Source organism: Gymnodraco acuticeps, unplaced genomic scaffold (genome assembly GCF_902827175.1).
Source record: "Gymnodraco acuticeps unplaced genomic scaffold, fGymAcu1.1, whole genome shotgun sequence".
Classification (NCBI taxonomy): domain Eukaryota; kingdom Metazoa; phylum Chordata; class Actinopteri; order Perciformes; family Bathydraconidae; genus Gymnodraco; species Gymnodraco acuticeps.
Genome location: NW_022991501.1, coordinates 43,266 through 61,465, shown reverse-complemented (window position 1 = coordinate 61,465; position 18,200 = coordinate 43,266). Strand labels below are relative to the sequence as shown.

Below are 18,200 nucleotides of genomic sequence, written 5' to 3'. Positions count from 1 at the left end.
CCACACCGCGCTGGAGTCAGAGTTCCGAGTGTTGGAGCCGGGTCCCGGTGAAACGCAGGACGGAGCACCCGGCAGGAGCCTCCAGCAGACCCCCCCGCGCGGTTCCCTCGTCCCTCGGAAGAGGCGGAGAGGTGGGTGTTTTTCATCTGCTGGCGGACTGCCGGGAGAACGCGCTGCTCGGGAGCCAGGCTCAGAGTGAGTGGCAGTGGGTGCCCGCGCACCTGCCTTTTACAGCGGGAGCACGAGCTGGTCTCGGGGAGGGAGAGAAGAGAGGAGCGGAGGCTGCCGAAACAGCCCTCCCTCAAACACACCCCTCAATTTTGACAAGACAAACAGCAAGAAGAGTCCCCTTTCGACTCCCCTTGCATTCCTCCAGAGACCAGTTTGGACTTAAAGTTAAGAACCAGGCTGGGGGGGTCTCCAGGCATCAGAGAACCAGAGAAAAGGGGTGAAAATGGAGAAATTGTATCCCAAAATAGTGTCTCTTAAGGCGGATAGAGTCCCCTGACAACTCCCATCACATTCCTCCAGAGTCAGAAAAAGTCTAAGTTAACTTTTGGAAGAACCAGAGAAAAGGGTGAACATTGATAAAATGTATCCGAAAATAGTGTCTCTTAAGGCGGATAGAGTCCCCTGACAACTCCCGTTACATTCCTCCAGAGTCAGAAAAAGACTAAGTTAACTTTTGGAAGAACCAGAGGAAGGGGTGAAAATGGATAAAATGTATCCGAAAATAGTGTCTCATTATTCCGTGCCAACTCCCCTTGAATTCATCCAGAGACCAGTTCAAAAACTTAAAGTTTGGTAAGAACCATGATTGGGGGTCCTCCAGGCAACAATTGTATCCGATCCAAAGTGCTCATGTAGCGGATGCATTCCTCCATGATTTCTCCATGATGGAAAATAGCCCGTTTTTTTCTAAGTGCTCTCAAAAACCGGGTTTCCGATTTCGTGCGGATGGTAGCTTGGAAAAGATGAATGAATTTTTTCGACGGAGGAAGGGAGGTCAGTATTGCCCTCTCCGTTGAAAAATGCAACGGGGTAATGCAAATGTCTCCGGGGCTTCCGCCGGAAGCGCCGAAGACTTGAGCTTTTTGCAGCCCCTCCTCCGTTGGCACTTAGCCGTTTTTTCGAGAATTTCGAAAATCATGCATACTTCCATAACCTCGCACACCGTGAGACCCCGGACCCCCGGACTTAAGCACTCCCGAACGGACTAAACCCAGATGTTCACACCCTCCAGAACCTCATGCCCCTGGTGACACTTAAAGGTGGTGGATTTTGCGGTGCTTTACTGTCCGCCCACCAGCATCCATATTCGGCCTTATTCACAGCAGCACCACCCACCCTCCTGTGGAGGATGTTCTCATGGCCTTGGTAACACTTAAAGGAGGTGGATTTTGTGGTGCTTTATCGTCCGCACACCAGCATCAATATTCGGCCTTATTCACAGCAGCACCACCCACCCTCCTGTGGAGGATGTTCTCATGGCCCTGGTAACACTTAAAGGAGGTGGATTTTGTGGTGCTTTACTGTCCGCACACCAGCATCAATATTCGGCCTTATTCAAAGCAGCACCACCCACCCTCCTGTGGAAGATGTTCTCATGGCCCTGGTAACACTTAAAGGAGGTGGATTTTGTCGTGCTTTACTGTCCGCACACCAGCATCAATATTCGGCCTTATTCACAGCAGCACCACCCACCCTCCTGTGGAGGATGTTCTCATGGCCCTGGTAACACTTAAAGGAGGTGGATTTTGTCGTGCTTTACTGTCCGCACACCAGCATCAATATTCGGCCTTATTCACAGCAGCACCACCCACCCTCCTGTGGAGGATGTTCTCATGGCCCTGGTAACACTTAAAGGTAATGGCTTTTGTGGTGCTTTACTGTCCAAACACCAGCATCAATATTCGGCCTTATTAACAGCACCACCTGCCCTGCTGGAGGTTCACACTTTAACTTTTTTTTTTACCCTCCTCTGCCTTACACATCCTCCCACACTTGAGCACTCCTCACTCGGACTGAACCCCTCCATGCACACCCAGACTGCACCCAGAGAACAGGCTGCTTCACAGCACTTTGCAAGCCAGCAAAAGTGATTGAATCCTGGGTATACATGTTTTAAATAGTCTGATACCTCCAGGGCGCATCACCACATTTTACAAGCCAGGAAGGTGCCTGAATCCTGGGTGAACATTGTTTAATTGTTTAAGTGTTTTTAAATGTGTGAAAACAGTGTTTTGTCACTTTCAAAACTCTCCCGTCATTGCCCGGAGAAATTGGGTCGATGTTGTATTCAATCTGACCGTTAATATTCCAGTGAGACGAAGTACGTACAATGACCGGAGTTATCCCATGTTAATTTTGTTCCAATACCGGAGCATTCCTTCACCCAATTTAGAGACAATGGACGTCCACTCTCGGGAGACGTCTGACAGTGGTGCGGTTACCCAAAGTGACAGACCTAATTTTACCTCTATTTAGAGGCAATGGACGTACAACACAAAGCTAAATGGCTTAACAGCGTTAGCATAAGTAGTCAAACATGTAAATATCACACATTTTCTTAAAAATATTGTTACATCTACTTGGTTTTAAATTCATTAGCAACCAGGAGTTGGATAAACACCAGATACTACAAAAGGAGTTGGTCCAAATCTCCAAAGTGAGCAAACCTATTCTAATGACTTCCAGCAGTTAAAAAGCTTCTAACATGATTCTACTTATTGAACTGCTCCCTGAGAGGAAGAAACTAATAACACAACTGAACTCTCCTTTCTGCTCAAAATGGATCAATCAATAAACAACTCAGCGTTGGCCGGTTGATAAGGCCATGTTGCCAGTTTCTAATAAGTACAATGGGGATAGCTAAGATCAAAGTCACAAATCCCCCATTCTTTACATTTTCTATATAAATGTTTTCTTAAGCAGCTTTTATGGATAAAGGTTTGTAGCAAAGTTGGGAGAGGAGGAATCCTGTTGATCCACCGAAGTCCTTCATTCCTCCCCATCCCACGTGCAACGACAGCTAGATATCGCTGCCTTATCCTGAGCAGAGATATTCAAAGCTCTTGGCTTTTATCTTTGTATATTTAATTCTACCTCCGTACAGAAAACCAATAAACCCATATTTAAAATCTAAAATCGGATCATTCTTGAATTAGATTTTGCTGATATGGTTTTTGGACTCCAGCAACAAAATCAGAAGAAAGGCATTTGTGTTCCTTTTTTCAGTTTTTGTGTTTTTGGGGATTTGTTTCTTGTGTTAAAAGAGAAACACGTACACGGACCCATATCGCACATGTTCACCAAAGGGTTCAAATGACAGCAACAGAAACAGCTACTGATCTCTACGTTTAGCTTCTGATTGAACTGTTTTTTAGCTCTACTGAATCATATGCTTCATGTTTCAGGTCCTATCAGTTTATAGATGTGGGGGAGATGTTATACTTGATTAGAAGAAGTGATACCACAGTGTAGAAATACTGGAACAAGAACAAGTCTGGTATTGAAATGCACTTAGGTCAAAGTATTAGGATCAATTAATGCTTAAAGTACCATCATTAATACGACTCGTACAGTACGACTATTTCCATCATGATATATTATAGTCTGGATTCTAATCAATGATCCATTCATGTGAACATCACTTTGAATGTAGCAGCTGGTAAAGCTGGAGATCACTTGAATGACTTGTTATACTTCCAGGTATCTTTATCCATAACAGAACTTCATCATTAAAGTGTTGTTTTATTAATAATATGAACCTGCCAAGTAACCTCAAACTCATGTTGTGAATACATGTGATGTAGTATTAGAAAACCATATACTCCAGTGAAGTCATTCAAACCTGTTCTTAGTACTTGAGTATATGTACTTTATTACTTCCCACCACTGGTTTATAGAGAGCTGGAGTTAATGATCTGATTATCACTCGGAAGTATTCATAGTATAAATGATTCATGATTAAAATATGCTGATATCAATGAAGGAACATCTCTCTCTTGTTTCTCTGCAGAGCCTGGTGTTAGGCTGGTGGGAGGAGAGAGTCGCTGTGCAGGAGCTCTGGAGCTGGAACATCAGGGAGAATGGAGACCAGTGGGGAGCTATAACTCTCTCTGGACCCTGAAGGCAGCAGGAGTCGTCTGCAGAGAGCTCGACTGTGGCTCTGCTGTTTCTGTGGGACGGAGAGAGGAGTCCTCAAAGAGAGATGTGTGGGGGATCAACTATAACTGTGTTGAGTCTGGATCTGCTCTGAGGGAGTGTGCAGCATCAAGTTACTCTCCCTACTTCCTGAATCTCACCTGCTCAGGTAAACCCATCAGTGACATCATCAGTGACATCATCTGTGACATCATCAGTGACATCATCAGTGACATCATGAATGACATTTTCATTTATTGTTTTCATTTTCTTGTTTTTACAAATTAAAAACACACAAACCCAGATATCAAATGATGAACAGTGGACGGAGCAGCCGGGCGTAGTGGGTGGGCTACTGGGTCTGTAGGCCCACCCACTCATTAATCAACAATGACTGAGAGAAAATATAGTTTACCGGATTTCTATTTTTGATTATCAAAATGAAAAATTAAATAATAAAATAATAGCAAAAATAAGTTTCCCTTTAAAAAATGCATCCAATTAGAAACATCATTTATTCACGTAATCAGGCTTCTGTTGTGTGAGATGTTCTATCCAATCACAACAGGCCAGCGTCAAATGGCCTGCTGTGATTGGCCTACAGCTCACATCGTCGCAGCGCGGCGCCAACACAACGTAGGACGTCCCGCAGACCCCGCAGAGGAAGGAGGAACATATAGCACTCATTTACAGAGTCACAAGAATCCATGTTCAGAGTTTAGAAAGAGTGAGAGGGGAGAGGCCAGAGCCAGCATCCTCACAGCAGGGGCCGTCTCACTCCACATTCTGCCTCTCTGCTTGCTGTGTCCCTAACATGTATCAATGTGAACCAAAAGAGATGAACAAGCAGTTTTACATTTCATTCCACTCCTTGCAGCCTGGAGCACGGCTGATATGAAGAGTCCTGAAACCCACCGGGTTATTTGGAGCCTCCTCCTCTGGAATGATACCATTCACCATTTCATGGAAAACACCAGACCAAAATACAAACAGCTTGAATTCAATGATGACGCCATGTTTGAAGAACAACGTGTTTACACACATCAGTCAGATCACACATGTGAAACACACATGTGAGAGTAGAGAGTGAAACCTTTTGAAGTGTGTGTGTGAGAGCAGAGGTGGAGCTGAGCAGAAGGAGCAGAGGGTCTGCAGAGGAGGAGGTTCTGTTGAAGACACAGGGGAAGGGTTCACTCATGGAGACCACTTGCTAGAGGCTATCAGGTGTAGATGTGAGGGTACCTGCAGTCTGTGCTCTTATCAACATGTGTTCTTTGTTCATCATCAACTCATGTTGGAACTGAGTCCAGTTTGAATCTGAAATATAGTTTCATCTCTTTGATGGTGTGTCTTTGACCTCTGTTTGATCTTCTGTCCTCTGCAGACTCTGTCAGGCTGCTGGGGGGGACTGCTCTGTGCTCAGGCAGACTGGAGGTGAACTCTGACCCGTCTGACCCGTCCTGGTCCTCAGTGTGTGAGGCTGACTTTGACCAGCAGGATGCTCAGGTGGTCTGCCGGCAGCTGGGCTGTGGGGCTCCTTCAGTCCTCCAGGGGGCGCTCTATGGAGAAGGGGAGGCTCCAATGGGGACCAAAGAGTTCCAGTGTGGAGGCCATGAGTCTGCTCTCCTGGACTGTAGCTCAGCCTCAGAGAGAAGCACCTGCTCACCTGGCACAGCTGTTAGCCTCACCTGCTCAGGTAGAGAGGAGCTGTGATTGGTTCATTCTGTTCTCATCAAACTCACTTTATTCTCTCTCTGATCTCTCTCTTGTTTCTCTGCAGAGCCTGGTGGTGTTCAGCTGGTGGGAGGAGAGAGTCGCTGTGCAGGAGCTCTGGAGCTGGAACATCAGGGAGAATGGAGACCAGTGGAGGACTACTCTCTCTGGACCCTGAAGGCAGCAGGAGTCGTCTGCAGAGAGCTCGACTGTGGCTCTGCTGTTTCTGTGGGACTGAGAGTGGAGTCCTCACAGAGAGATGTGTGGGTGATCAGATCTCTCTGTGTTGAGTCTGGATCTGCTCTGAGGGAGTGTGCAGGATCACTTTCCTCTAACTCCTTCCTGAATCTCACCTGCTCAGGTAAACCCATCAGTGACAGCATCTAAAACAGTCGTTTTCATCAACCACAGTTCATGGGGGTTAACCCAGATTAAAACGTGTCTGTAAATCCAGACATGATATAAACGTCACTGAACATTCCTCTGGTAGCAGAGTGACGTCTCGTTTAGTATCCATCACAATCTGAATGAAAGTCCGTTTGATATTCATGTGGCAGAAGCTGTGTTTGTTCATCACGGGTGATCAGGTGGAATCAATACATACACAAGGTTTAGAGTCAGAACATACGTCATATTTAATATGAGAGAGACTTTATATTTAACATCCTTTCTTTAGGACACAGTGTTTACAGTTCCCACTGACAGCTGAATGTATGTTTGTGTCAGGGTTTCCGTTAGCCGGTAATTACCGTTTTTGAGCTGGTAAAATGTAATAAAAACCGGTAAATTCAAAACTTGCCGGTCAAAATGAGGGTCCTGCAGTGCCACTGCTCACAGCAGCTCACTAACATGAGTCTCTGTCTGTCTGTCTGTCTGTCTGTCTGTCTGTCTGTCTGTCTGTCTGTCTGTCTGTCTGTCTGTCTGTCTGTCTCTGTCTGTCTGTGTGTCTGTGTGTCTGTGTGTCTCTCTCTCTCTCTCTCTCTCTCTCCTCTCTCTCTCTCTCTCTCTCTCTCTCTCCTCTCTCTCTCTCTCTCTCCTCTCTCCTCTCTCTCTCTCTCTCTCCAGATAAGCTGTTGCAGCCCAACATCTCTGTGTCTTCCTCCATGTACGGGGTCTCCGGGGCCCAGCAGCAGGGGTTCCAGGTGTTCAGAGGCTCCACCTTCAGCATCAGTTGCTCCATCCAGCCTCAGTACCCAGGAGGCTCCTTCCTGCTCAGCTCCTCCACTCACAACTACACCCAGCCAGCTGTCAATCACTCTGCCCACTTCCTGTTCCCGGCTGCAGAGCCCGCCCACCAGGGAAACTACAGCTGTGTTTATCACGTCTCTGCTTCTCCTCAGGACTCCTCCTCTGAGAGCCGCCTGCTCTCCGTCACCGTCACAGGTGAGCTGTTAGAGTTTACTGTAGGACAGAGCGTGATGCTCCCCAGGAGAACGCTGGTGAGTGTTTTACTGTGAGCCCTGAAGCAGTCACACCCTTACATCACATGTAGCTTTCCAGAGCAACGTACAATAAGTGCAATGAACCGTGAAGACATGAATCCAGAACACACATTCTCCAGTCAGCTGTAGTTTACATTGGAGTATTGCCATGAGTACTGACTGTTCAACAGATACAGCTAGCAGCTTCTCCCTACAGTCCTACTGTCTGGTATGAACAGGAGAAAGGCTTGGGGTTGAATGAAGATCTTAAGAAGATGTCGTTTATTGTAATATAACTGTAGAGAGGAGTCTCCATGCTGAAGTGGGTTCAGGTCTCTGTGTGTTTGCTGACTCTTGATGTGATGCTGTCCAGGTGTTCCATCAGATCCAGAACCTTTTATCATCCGAGCCGTCGTCCTGCTGCTGACTCAGCTGCTGGTGCTGCTGGTGACCATCGGACTTTACTTCTACTGCAAGGTACGGAAACATGTTGTTGTTCCACTGACTGAATGATGAGGGACTGAAACATGTTGTTGTTGTTCCACTGACTGAATGATGAGGGACTGAAACATGTTGTTGTTCCACTGACTGAATGATGAGGGACTGAAACATGTTGTTGCTGTTCCACTGACTGAATGATGAGGGACTGAAACATGTTGTTTGTTCACTGACTGAATGATGAGGGATGAAACATGTTGTTGTTGTTCCACTGACTGAATGATGAGGGTACTGAAACATGTTGTTGTCTAGTTCCTACTGACTGAATGGATTGAGGTACGGAAACATGTGTTGTCTGTTCCACTGACTGAATGATGAGGTGACGGAACATGTGTTGTTGTTCCACTGACTGAATGATGAGGTACTGAAACATGTTGTTGTTGTTCCACTGACTGAATGATGAGGTACGGAAACATGTTGTTGTTGTTCCACTGACTGAATGATGAGGGACTGAAACATGTTGTTGTTGTTCCACTGACTGAATGATGAGGTACGGAAACATGTTGTTGTTGTTCCACTGACTGAATGATGAGGTACTGAAACATGTTGTTGTTGTTCCACTGACTGAATGATGAGGTACTGAAACATGTTGTTGTTGTTCCACTGACTGAATGATGAGGGACTGAAACATGTTGTTGTTGTTCCACTGACTGAATGATGAGGTACTGAAACATGTTGTTGTTGTTCCACTGACTGAATGATGAGGGACTGAAACATGTTGTTGTTGTTCCACTGACTGAATGATGAGGGACTGAAACATGTTGTTGTTCCACTGACTGAATGATGAGGGACTGAAACATGTTGTTGTTGTTCCACTGACTGAATGATGAGGGACTGAAACATTGTTGTTGTTCCACTGACTGAATGATGAGGTACTGAAACATGTTGTTGTTCCACTGACTGAATGATGAGGGACTGAAACATGTTGTTGTTCCACTGACTGAATGATGAGGGACTGAAACATGTTGTTGTTGTTCCACTGACTGAATGATGAGGGACTGAAACATGTTGTTGTTCCACTGACTGAATGATGAGGGACTGAAACATGTTGTTGTGTTCCACTGACTAAATGATGAGGGACTGAAACATGTTGTTGTTCACACTGACTGAATGATGAGGGACTGAAAACATGTTGTTGTTGTCCACTGACTGAATGATGAGGTACTGAAACATGTTGTTGTTCCACTGACTGAATGATGAGGACTGAAAATGTTGTTGTTCCACTGACTGAATGATGAGGTACTGAAAACATGTTGTTGTTTCCACTGACTGAATGATGAGGGAACTGAAACATGTTGGTTGTTCCACTGACTGAATGATGAGGGACTGAAACATGTTGTTGTTCCACTGACTGAATGATGAGGGACTGAAACATGGTTTGTTGTTCCACTGACTGAATGATGAGGGACTGAAACATGTTGTTGTTTCCCACTGACTGAATGATGCAGGGACTGAAACATGTTGTTGTTCCACTGACTGAATGATGAGGGACTGAAACATGTTGTTGTTCACTGACAGAATGATGAGGTGACTGAATGATGAGGGACTGAAACATGTTGTTGTTCCACTGACTGAATGATGAGGGACTGAAACATGTTGTTGTTCCACTGACTGAATGATGAGGGACTGAAACATGTTGTTGTTCCACTGACTGAATGATGAGGGACTGAAACATGTTGTTGTTCCACTGACTGAATGATGAGGGACTGAAACATGTTGTTGTTCCACTGACTGAATGATGAGGGACTGAAACATGTTGTTGTTCCACTGACTGAATGATGAGGGGCTGAAACATGTTGTTGTTCCACTGACTGAATGATGACCTTCCTGATGAATGAGGGACTGAAACATGTTGTTGTTCCACTGACTGAATGATGAGGACTGAAACATGTTGTTGTTCCACTGACTGAATGATGAGTGACTGAAACATGTTGTTGTTCCACTGACTGAATGATGAGGGACTGAAACATGTTGTTGTTCCACTGACTGAATGATGAGGGACTGAAACATGTTGTTGTTCCACTGACTGAATGATGAGGGACTGAAACATGTTGTTGTTCCACTGACTGAATGATGAGGGACTGAAACATGTTGTTGTTCCACTGACTGAATGATGAGGGACTGAAACATGTTGTTGTTCCACTGACTGAATGATGAGGACTGAAACATGTTGTTGTTCCACTGACTGAATGATGAGGGACTGAAACATGTTGTTGTTCCACTGACTGAATGATGAGGGACTGAAACATGTTGTTGTTCCACTGACTGAATGATGAGGGACTGAAACATGTTGTTGTTCCACTGACTGAATGATGAGGGACTGAAACATGTTGTTGTTCCACTGACTGAATGATGGGGGACTGAAACATGTTGTTGTTCCACTGACTGAATGATGAGGGACTGAAACATGTTGTTGTTCCACTGACTGAATGATGAGGGACTGAAACATGTTGTTCCACTGACTGAATGAAACAGTGTGTGTTATTGAACAGGAGTGATGCAGGAAGTCTCACTGTGTGCTGTCATGTCTCTCCAGGCCACCAGGGGGCGGAGGCTGAGCCGACAGGAGGACATTGAGCTGGATTATGATGACCTGGGTGTTCCTGCTGAAGAGGAAGGAGCTCAGGGAGCAGAGTAGCAGCTCCAAGGAGCTCCTCTCACACACACGGGTTTATCAGCTCTTATAGCTTTTAACCAACGTTAGAAAATATAGCTTTTACTCTGAACGTCACCAGCAATGTGTTAGTGCCTCATGTTTCCTGACTTCCTGTCAGCTCCAAGCCCATTGGTTCCCACTGAAGATGAAGATCTTTAAAAAACATCACAAGTTAGTTTTATTTAGAAAAGTCAATGCAGTCGGTGCAGTTTGAAAGCAGACACACCAACCCAGGCCGCTCAGGAACTAAGTCGGCCAATTAATGCCATATATTAATGTTCACATATCCTCTAGAAACAGTGTTACAAAACCCAGTGTTTGAATCTAATGTAGTGATTCCTGAGATAACAGGAGGAGCGCGTTACAGCGCCACCTAGTGTTGCATTTGTAGACCTCGAGCACAACAAGGTTTTTTTATATTCAATCAACAAATGAGACAAAGTACAGATTTTAAAATGTTACGTTTTTCTCAACAATTCATCTGCTCAGCGAGATAGGATATTTGATCCCCTTGTGGGTCACATGGGTCATTTCAGCAGCAGGACCAGATGTAGCTGAACAATATCCAGATAGGAATTGAACAAAAGTAAATAGTCCACACACTTCTTATTTCACAATGCTGATGTGTTTTTATTGACAGAAGAATGTTGCTTGATTTTGGTCTGAAGAGATTGTTTGTATAAAAATAGCTTTTTTAGAGAAATCCGATTATATTTGTAATTTTGCCAAAAAGTATAAGATTTTAACTTTTCTTTAATGTTCTTATTTCACATGTTCTGAGCTCAGTTTGTAATCATTTTCAATCATTCAGGATTTCTCTTACGTTATATCATGTTTTATGGTATTGTCTGTATGTTGTAGTAATTGAGCTGTTTTTCAGAACTCCACCTTTTGGAGAGCATTCCCACATTCAGAAGATATTAAATACGAACATGTTGTAATTAAAAATGTACTTCATTTTGTAGAAGTTTCCTTTTTGAAAGGTCATGTGCTTTGTTGTGTGATCAAGATGTGCTTGTTTTTGTATTATTGAGGATTGAACTTATTTCACAAGATGATCAATAATATGTAATCATTACTTTTTGGACTTTTATGAAACATTTGAATTCCTTTAGAATTTCACTTTTTACAAAGAACTCAGATTATTTTTGTGATTTAGGATTTTCCCAAATTCAGGAGACTAATTATTTCGTACTTAAAATGTTAACATTGTCCGTAAACAAGTGTTGTGATTTTGGAACCGAGAAATGTTTTTGCTTCATAAGAATTTTGAGTGATTTTGTTGTTTTTTGCTTTTCTGAAGAATTTAGCTTTCGCCTATTAAGGTTTTTTGATGTGGCTTTTTTTAACAAATGTTGTATTTGAAGATTTGTCATGATTTTGCTTAAATCTTGCATCACAAATTCTACTTGATTTTATCATGAAGAGTTTTGACCCATTTGGTTCCCATGAGTTACGATGAAGCAAATCGTCTTGAATTCTGAACACAGCAGAATCCTCCAGAAACCATGAGATGTTCAACATCACTGTAATAAATGCTGTCATTTGCTATGTACCAAAAAAATAATAAAACTTCTTTAAAATCCATGAAACTCTGAGAGTGAGCTGATTTCAAAAGTGTTTCTCCTGGTTGGAACATGATGTGTTTGCTTTGATTCTGAGAACTGAACCTCAAGGCTTTAGTTCTCACAGGTTAGTATAGTAACAGCACCGGCTCCTGGCCCACCAGACCGATCTGCAAACAACAACATGGAGGAACTAGAGAATGCAATTCCTGAAGAAATTGCTAGTGGGAATGCTTTATGCTGAAAAGCTGACTCTAAACTGCTATGCTGAAATGTAATGTGTAAGAAGAAAGTGAAGATAGATTGTAATGATACGTGAACACTGGGGGCTTGAATGTGTGATGAGAGAAGAAAGTAAAAAGGCTTGGAAAAGCAGCAGAATATTTGAACTGCAAACTTTTGAACTAACTTGATGGCGAATGATCTGTCGCCATGCCAACGGCATTTGATGACATCCCATAATACGCTTAGATGCGTTGATGGCTGCATCGTTACCAAACCTGTGAAGTTCTGGGCTGTTTGGAGTATTTTCACTGAAGTTATGAGAAAACCGTGTTTCAAGGCGAGCATTGTGTTGCCATGGCAACGGCATTTGAAGAAATCTCCAAACTGTCCCGTAGATGTCTTCACGGCTGGACTGTCAGCACACTGCTATCTGAAGTCTGCTGCTCTGAGCATGTCAGTTGGAGTGAAGACATCATCGTGTTCCATTACACAGATGTTTATATTTGAACTAACGAGCTCTGTAGAGATCACAGGGTTCCATTGTTCTGAATGAGAGATGAACCTCTTACATGTGAACGTTTTGTGGAAGAACCGTAACAGATATCTGTGAAATTTCAAAACGTGAAGCATGTCAAGGAAGTTGAGTATCTGAAGTGTAATTTTTGTGTACTTTCGGGTTAATAATGTGGCCTTTTTGGCAGTTTAACTAAAGGTGTGCGGCTGCTACCATGAGGAGATATCAGCCTGAAATTACAATGGACTTCAATGGAGGAATGTTGAACGTTTTTGTCACTTCATGCCCTCAAGAGCCATTTTGTTTAATTATTTTTTGCTTAATTATTTGTCATTTTTCAAGCTACGAGATGTTTTCCTACGTTTGTCATGAAAAAGTATGTCTCAGGAATGTAGGGTTTGGGAATTATGGCAGTTTAAAAAAAAAATGCATATTTCAAAATGTTCTACCCTTAGCTGTGACATCACGCACTCTAGTTAGTGTTAAAATCTGAAGAACACCTCTATAACAAGGTCTGAACAATGTTTAATATCTCTAAAAGTAAGAATCAGATTTAAAAGTTGCTCTACACGAATAATGTCAGAAAGATTTGTAACATTTTAAAGTTGGAATGAGGTTTCTGAGTGAAAGTATGAATGAAAAGTTAGCAGTTGAAGTCGCATGAAGATTTGTTGAAGTCTGAAGATTTCCTCCATTGACTTCCATGTTAAAAATGTGATGAATTATGAGATGTATCTCTGGAATTATGAAAGTTATGAATGAGAAAAGTAATAGCCATCGATTCCCGACCGAGCTGAACGTTTTGATGTTTGAACGGAGTTTCTGCGATGTTCAATGTGGGAGGAGAAGAGGGGCGGAATCCCGGCGGAATAATAATAAACTTTTTGTCTGTAGGATAACAGATAGTGGGAATGAGCACTAAATTATCTACTATTTACTATTTTTTGAAAAGAACATCCATAACCAGAGATGGCAAAAATACACACATAATTTACTCAAGTAGAAGTACAGATACTCGTGTTTAAAAATACTCTGGTAAAAGTAGAAGTACTGACTAAACTTCTGCACTCAAGTAAAAGTAAAGAAGTTTGGGCTTTATGATACTTTTAATCTGAAAAACATGCCTCTTCCTCTGAGGATACAGTAGCTCTATGCAGCTTTTATTTTGAAAAACATGCCTGTAAAAGTAGAAGTACTCAGATCTTGTACTGGAGTAAAAGTACAAGTACTCAGATCTTGTACTTGAGTAAAAGTAGAAATACTCAGGTCTTGTACTTGAGTAGAAGTACTCAGATCTTGTACTTGAGTAAAAGTAGAAGTACTCCGATCTTGTACTTGAGTAAAAGTAGAAGTACTCAGATCTTGTTCTTGAGTAAAAGTAGAAGTACTCAGATCTTGTACTTGAGTAAAAGTAGAAGTACTCAGATCTTGTACTGTAGTAAAAGTAGAAGTACTCAGATCTTGTACTGTAGTAAAAGTAGAAGTACTCAGATCTTGTACTTGAGTAAAAGTAGAAGTACTCAGATCATGTACTTCAGTAAAAGTAGAAGTACTCATATCTTGTACTTGAGTAAAAGTAGAAGTACTCATATCTTGTACTTGAGTAAAAGTAGAAGTACTCCGGTCTTGTACTTGAGTAAAAGTAGAAGTACTCAGATCTTGTGTTTGAGTAAAAGTAGAAGTACTCAGATCTTGTACTTGAGTAAAAGTAGAAGTACTCAGATCTTGTGTTTGAGTAAAAGTAGAAGTACTCAGATCATGTACTTGAGTAAAAGTAGAAGTACCAGAGTGTAGGAATACTCTGTTCCAGTAAAAGTCCTGCATTCAAAATGTTCCTCAAGTGAAAGTAGAAAAGTATTATCATCAAAATATAGTGAAAGTAGCTACAGTAAAAGTATTCGTTGTGCAGATTGGTCCATTTCAGAATAATATATATGATATGTTTTATAATGATTGATCATGAAAGTGTTCTCAAAGCTGGTGAAGGTGCAGCTAGTTTGAATGACTTTGTATACTGCAGGGTAGCTGGTGGATTTACTCCAGGTGGAACTAAAGTCTGATTCAACACTTGATTAGATTTTGGAATATGTTAATCAGTTCTATAAATCATTCCAAAATGTTTGAACGACATTAAAGAAAATATGTTTTAATATTTCAGCTCCAAAGACTAAGCAGTACTTGCCAGAAACACACGGGGGCGCTGTCGATTTGTTTTTTTTGTACAGTTAATTTCAGAGGTGTAAAGTAACTAAGTAAAAGCTGCCATCTCACCAAGAAAAGGCACTAAATACTACAAATCGAGACACTAAATACTACAAAGAGACACTACATGCCTACGAAGAGACAAAAGCAAATGCAAGTACACACAAAGAGACACTAATATACTAGAAAGAGACACTAATTTGCTTCAAACAGACAAAAAAACAAATACAAGTACACACAAAGAAACTCTAAATCACTATTAATAATGACATTTTATTTAAACGATGTCTTTAGTTTCAACCATATTTCGCGACTGTAGGTAAACGGCGCCGTGTCCGACAGCCCGTGAACGCACCGCCGTGGCGCTACTTCCGGTGAGTGGAGCTCAGTCAGCTGTCACTGGATCTGAAGCACAGAAACAAACAGGACGTGAAATGTCGAGTTTTAACGAAAGGTTCAGTTCCTACACGATGAGCCAACTCAACGAAGTCCTGGAGGACGACGAGAAGCTCAGCGACATGGTGCAGGACATGGAGGAGGTTCGTGTTTCATCTCTCTTTGTTGGGTCTCACACACACACACACACACACACACACACACACACACACACACACACACACACACACACACACACACACACACACACACACACACGGAAATGGCTGCTTCGGTTTACATTGAGGGTGAGATTAACTGAGAGGATGTGTGTGATGAGAGCAATGTAACATGTGTGAGACATCGTTAACCTTGGGACGATACAAAGACACACTATGAAGAGACACTACATTACTATAAAAGGGACAGCAATTGAATACCAAGAGACAAAACCAGAGACTAATAATCACAAATCTGCTACAAGAAGGTGTACAATGACCACAAATAGAGACAAAATGATACAGTCACTAAATACGACAAAGAAACACTAAATTACAAAAAAATACACTAAATACTACCAAAAGACAGAAAATTACTATGAACACACGCCAACATACTACAAAAAGACACTTCATGCTAGAACAAAACACGACATACTACAAAAAGACACAAAATTAGTTTAAACAGACACAACATTACCACAAATAGACACTAAACACTAAAAATAGACACTGAACACTACAAAGAAACACTAGATGACTACAAAGAGACACTAGGTGACTACAAAGAGACACTAGATGACTACAAAGAGACACTAGATGACTACAAAGAGACACTAGATGACTACAAAGAGACACTAGATGACTACAAAGAGACACTCGATGACTACAAAGAGACACTAGGTGACTACAAAGAGACACTAGATGACTACAAAGAGACACTCGATGACTACAAAGAGACACTAGGTGACTACAAAGAGACACTAGGTGACTACAAAGAGACACTAGATGACTACAAAGAGACACTAGATTACTACAAAGAGACACTAGATTACTACAAAGAGACACTAGATGACTACAAAGAGACACTAGATGACTACAAAGAGACACTAGGTCACTACAAAGAGACACTCGATGACTACAAAGAGACACTAGATGACTACAGAGAGACACTAGATGACTACAAAGAGACACTAGGTAACTACAAAGAGACACTCATACAGAGAGACACTAGGTGACTATAAAGAGACACTAGGTTACTACAAAGAGACACTAGGTGACTACAAAGAGACACTCATACAGAGAGACACTAGGTGACTATAAAGAGACACTAGGTGACTACAAAGAGACACTAGATGACTACAGAGAGACACTAGATGACTACAGAGAGACACTAGATGACTACAGAGAGACACTAGGTGACTACAAAGAGACACTAGATGACTACAGAGAGACACTAGATGACTACAAAGAGACACTAGATGACTACAAAGAGACACTAGGTGATTACAAAGAGACACTAGGTGATTACAGAGAGACACTAGATGACTACAGAGAGACACTAGGTGACTACAGAGAGACACTAGGTGACTACAGAGAGACACTAGGTGACTACAGAAAGACACTAGATGACTACAAAGAGACACTAGGTGACTACAAAGAGACACTAGGTGACTACAGAGAGACACTAGGTGACTACAAAGAGACACTAGATGACTACAAAGAGACACTAGGTGACTACAAAGAGACACTAGGTGACTACAAAGAGACACTAGATGACTACAAAGAGACACTCGATGACTACAAAGAGACACTAGATGACTACAAAGAGACACTAGATGACTACAAAGAGACACTAGATGACTACAAAGAGACACTAGATGTCTACAAAGAGACACTAGATGACTACAAAGAGACACTAGGTGACTACAAAGAGACACTAGATGACTACAAAGAGACACTCGATGACTACAAAGAGACACTAGATGACTACAGAGAGACACTAGATGACTACAAAGAGACACTAGATGACTACAAAGAGACACTAGATGACTACAAAGAGACACTAGGTGACTACAGAGAGACACTAGGTGACTACAAAGAGACACTAGATGACTACAGAGAGACACTAGATGACTACAGAGAGACACTAGGTGACTACAAAGAGACACTAGATGACTACAAAGAGACACTAGGAGAGAGACACTAGGTGACTACAGAGAGACACTAGATGACTACAAAGAGACACTAGGTGACTACAAAGAGACACTAGATGACTACAAAGAGACACTAGGTGACTACAAAGAGACACTAGGTGACTACAAAGAGACACTAGGTGACTACAGAGAGACACTAGGTGACTACAAAGAGACACTAGATGACTACAGAGAGACACTAGGTGACTACAGAGAGACACTAGGTGACTACAGAGAGACACTAGATGACTACAGAGAGACACTAGGTGACTACAGAGAGACACTAGGTGACTACAGAGAGACACTAGGTGACTACAGAGAGACACTAGGTGACTACAGAGAGACACTAGGTGACTACAAAGAGACACTAGATGACTACAAAGAGACACTAGATGACTACAAAGAGACACTAGATGACTACAAAGAGACACTAGGTGACTACAAAGAGACACTAGGTGACTACAAAGAGACACTAGATGACTACAAAGAGACACTAGGTGACTACAAAGAGACACTAGGTGACTACAAAGAGACACTAGGTGACTACAGAGAGACACTAGGTGACTACAAAGAGACACTAGGTGACTACAGAGAGACACTAGGTGACTACAGAGAGACACTAGGTGACTACAAAGAGACACTAGATGACTACAGAGAGACACTAGGTGACTACAGAGAGACACTAGATGAC

The 18,200-nt window shown here is 42.3% G+C and overlaps 2 protein-coding genes across 2 annotated transcripts in view; both read left to right on the top strand.

Annotated features, from left to right (window-relative positions):
• LOC117533172 (scavenger receptor cysteine-rich type 1 protein M130-like) overlaps positions 1-12,026 on the top strand; it is a 43,994-nt gene extending 31,968 nt beyond the window's left edge. Inside the window, exons 3-8 of the mRNA XM_034196818.1 lie at positions 4,022-4,315; positions 5,531-5,842; positions 5,927-6,220; positions 6,925-7,242; positions 7,654-7,757; positions 10,315-12,026. Of these exons, the coding sequence (XP_034052709.1) occupies positions 4,022-4,315; positions 5,531-5,842; positions 5,927-6,220; positions 6,925-7,242; positions 7,654-7,757; positions 10,315-10,416 (1,424 nt within the window). The 3' untranslated portion in view covers positions 10,417-12,026. The remainder of the gene's footprint in view (positions 1-4,021; positions 4,316-5,530; positions 5,843-5,926; positions 6,221-6,924; positions 7,243-7,653; positions 7,758-10,314) is intronic.
• A 3,278-nt stretch (positions 12,027-15,304) lies between these two features.
• The window catches only part of LOC117533170 (vacuolar protein sorting-associated protein 37B-like), a 45,524-nt gene continuing 42,628 nt past the window's right edge, over positions 15,305-18,200 (top strand). Inside the window, 1 exon segment of the mRNA XM_034196816.1 lies at positions 15,305-15,479. Within this exon segment, the coding sequence (XP_034052707.1) occupies positions 15,375-15,479 (105 nt within the window). The 5' untranslated portion in view covers positions 15,305-15,374.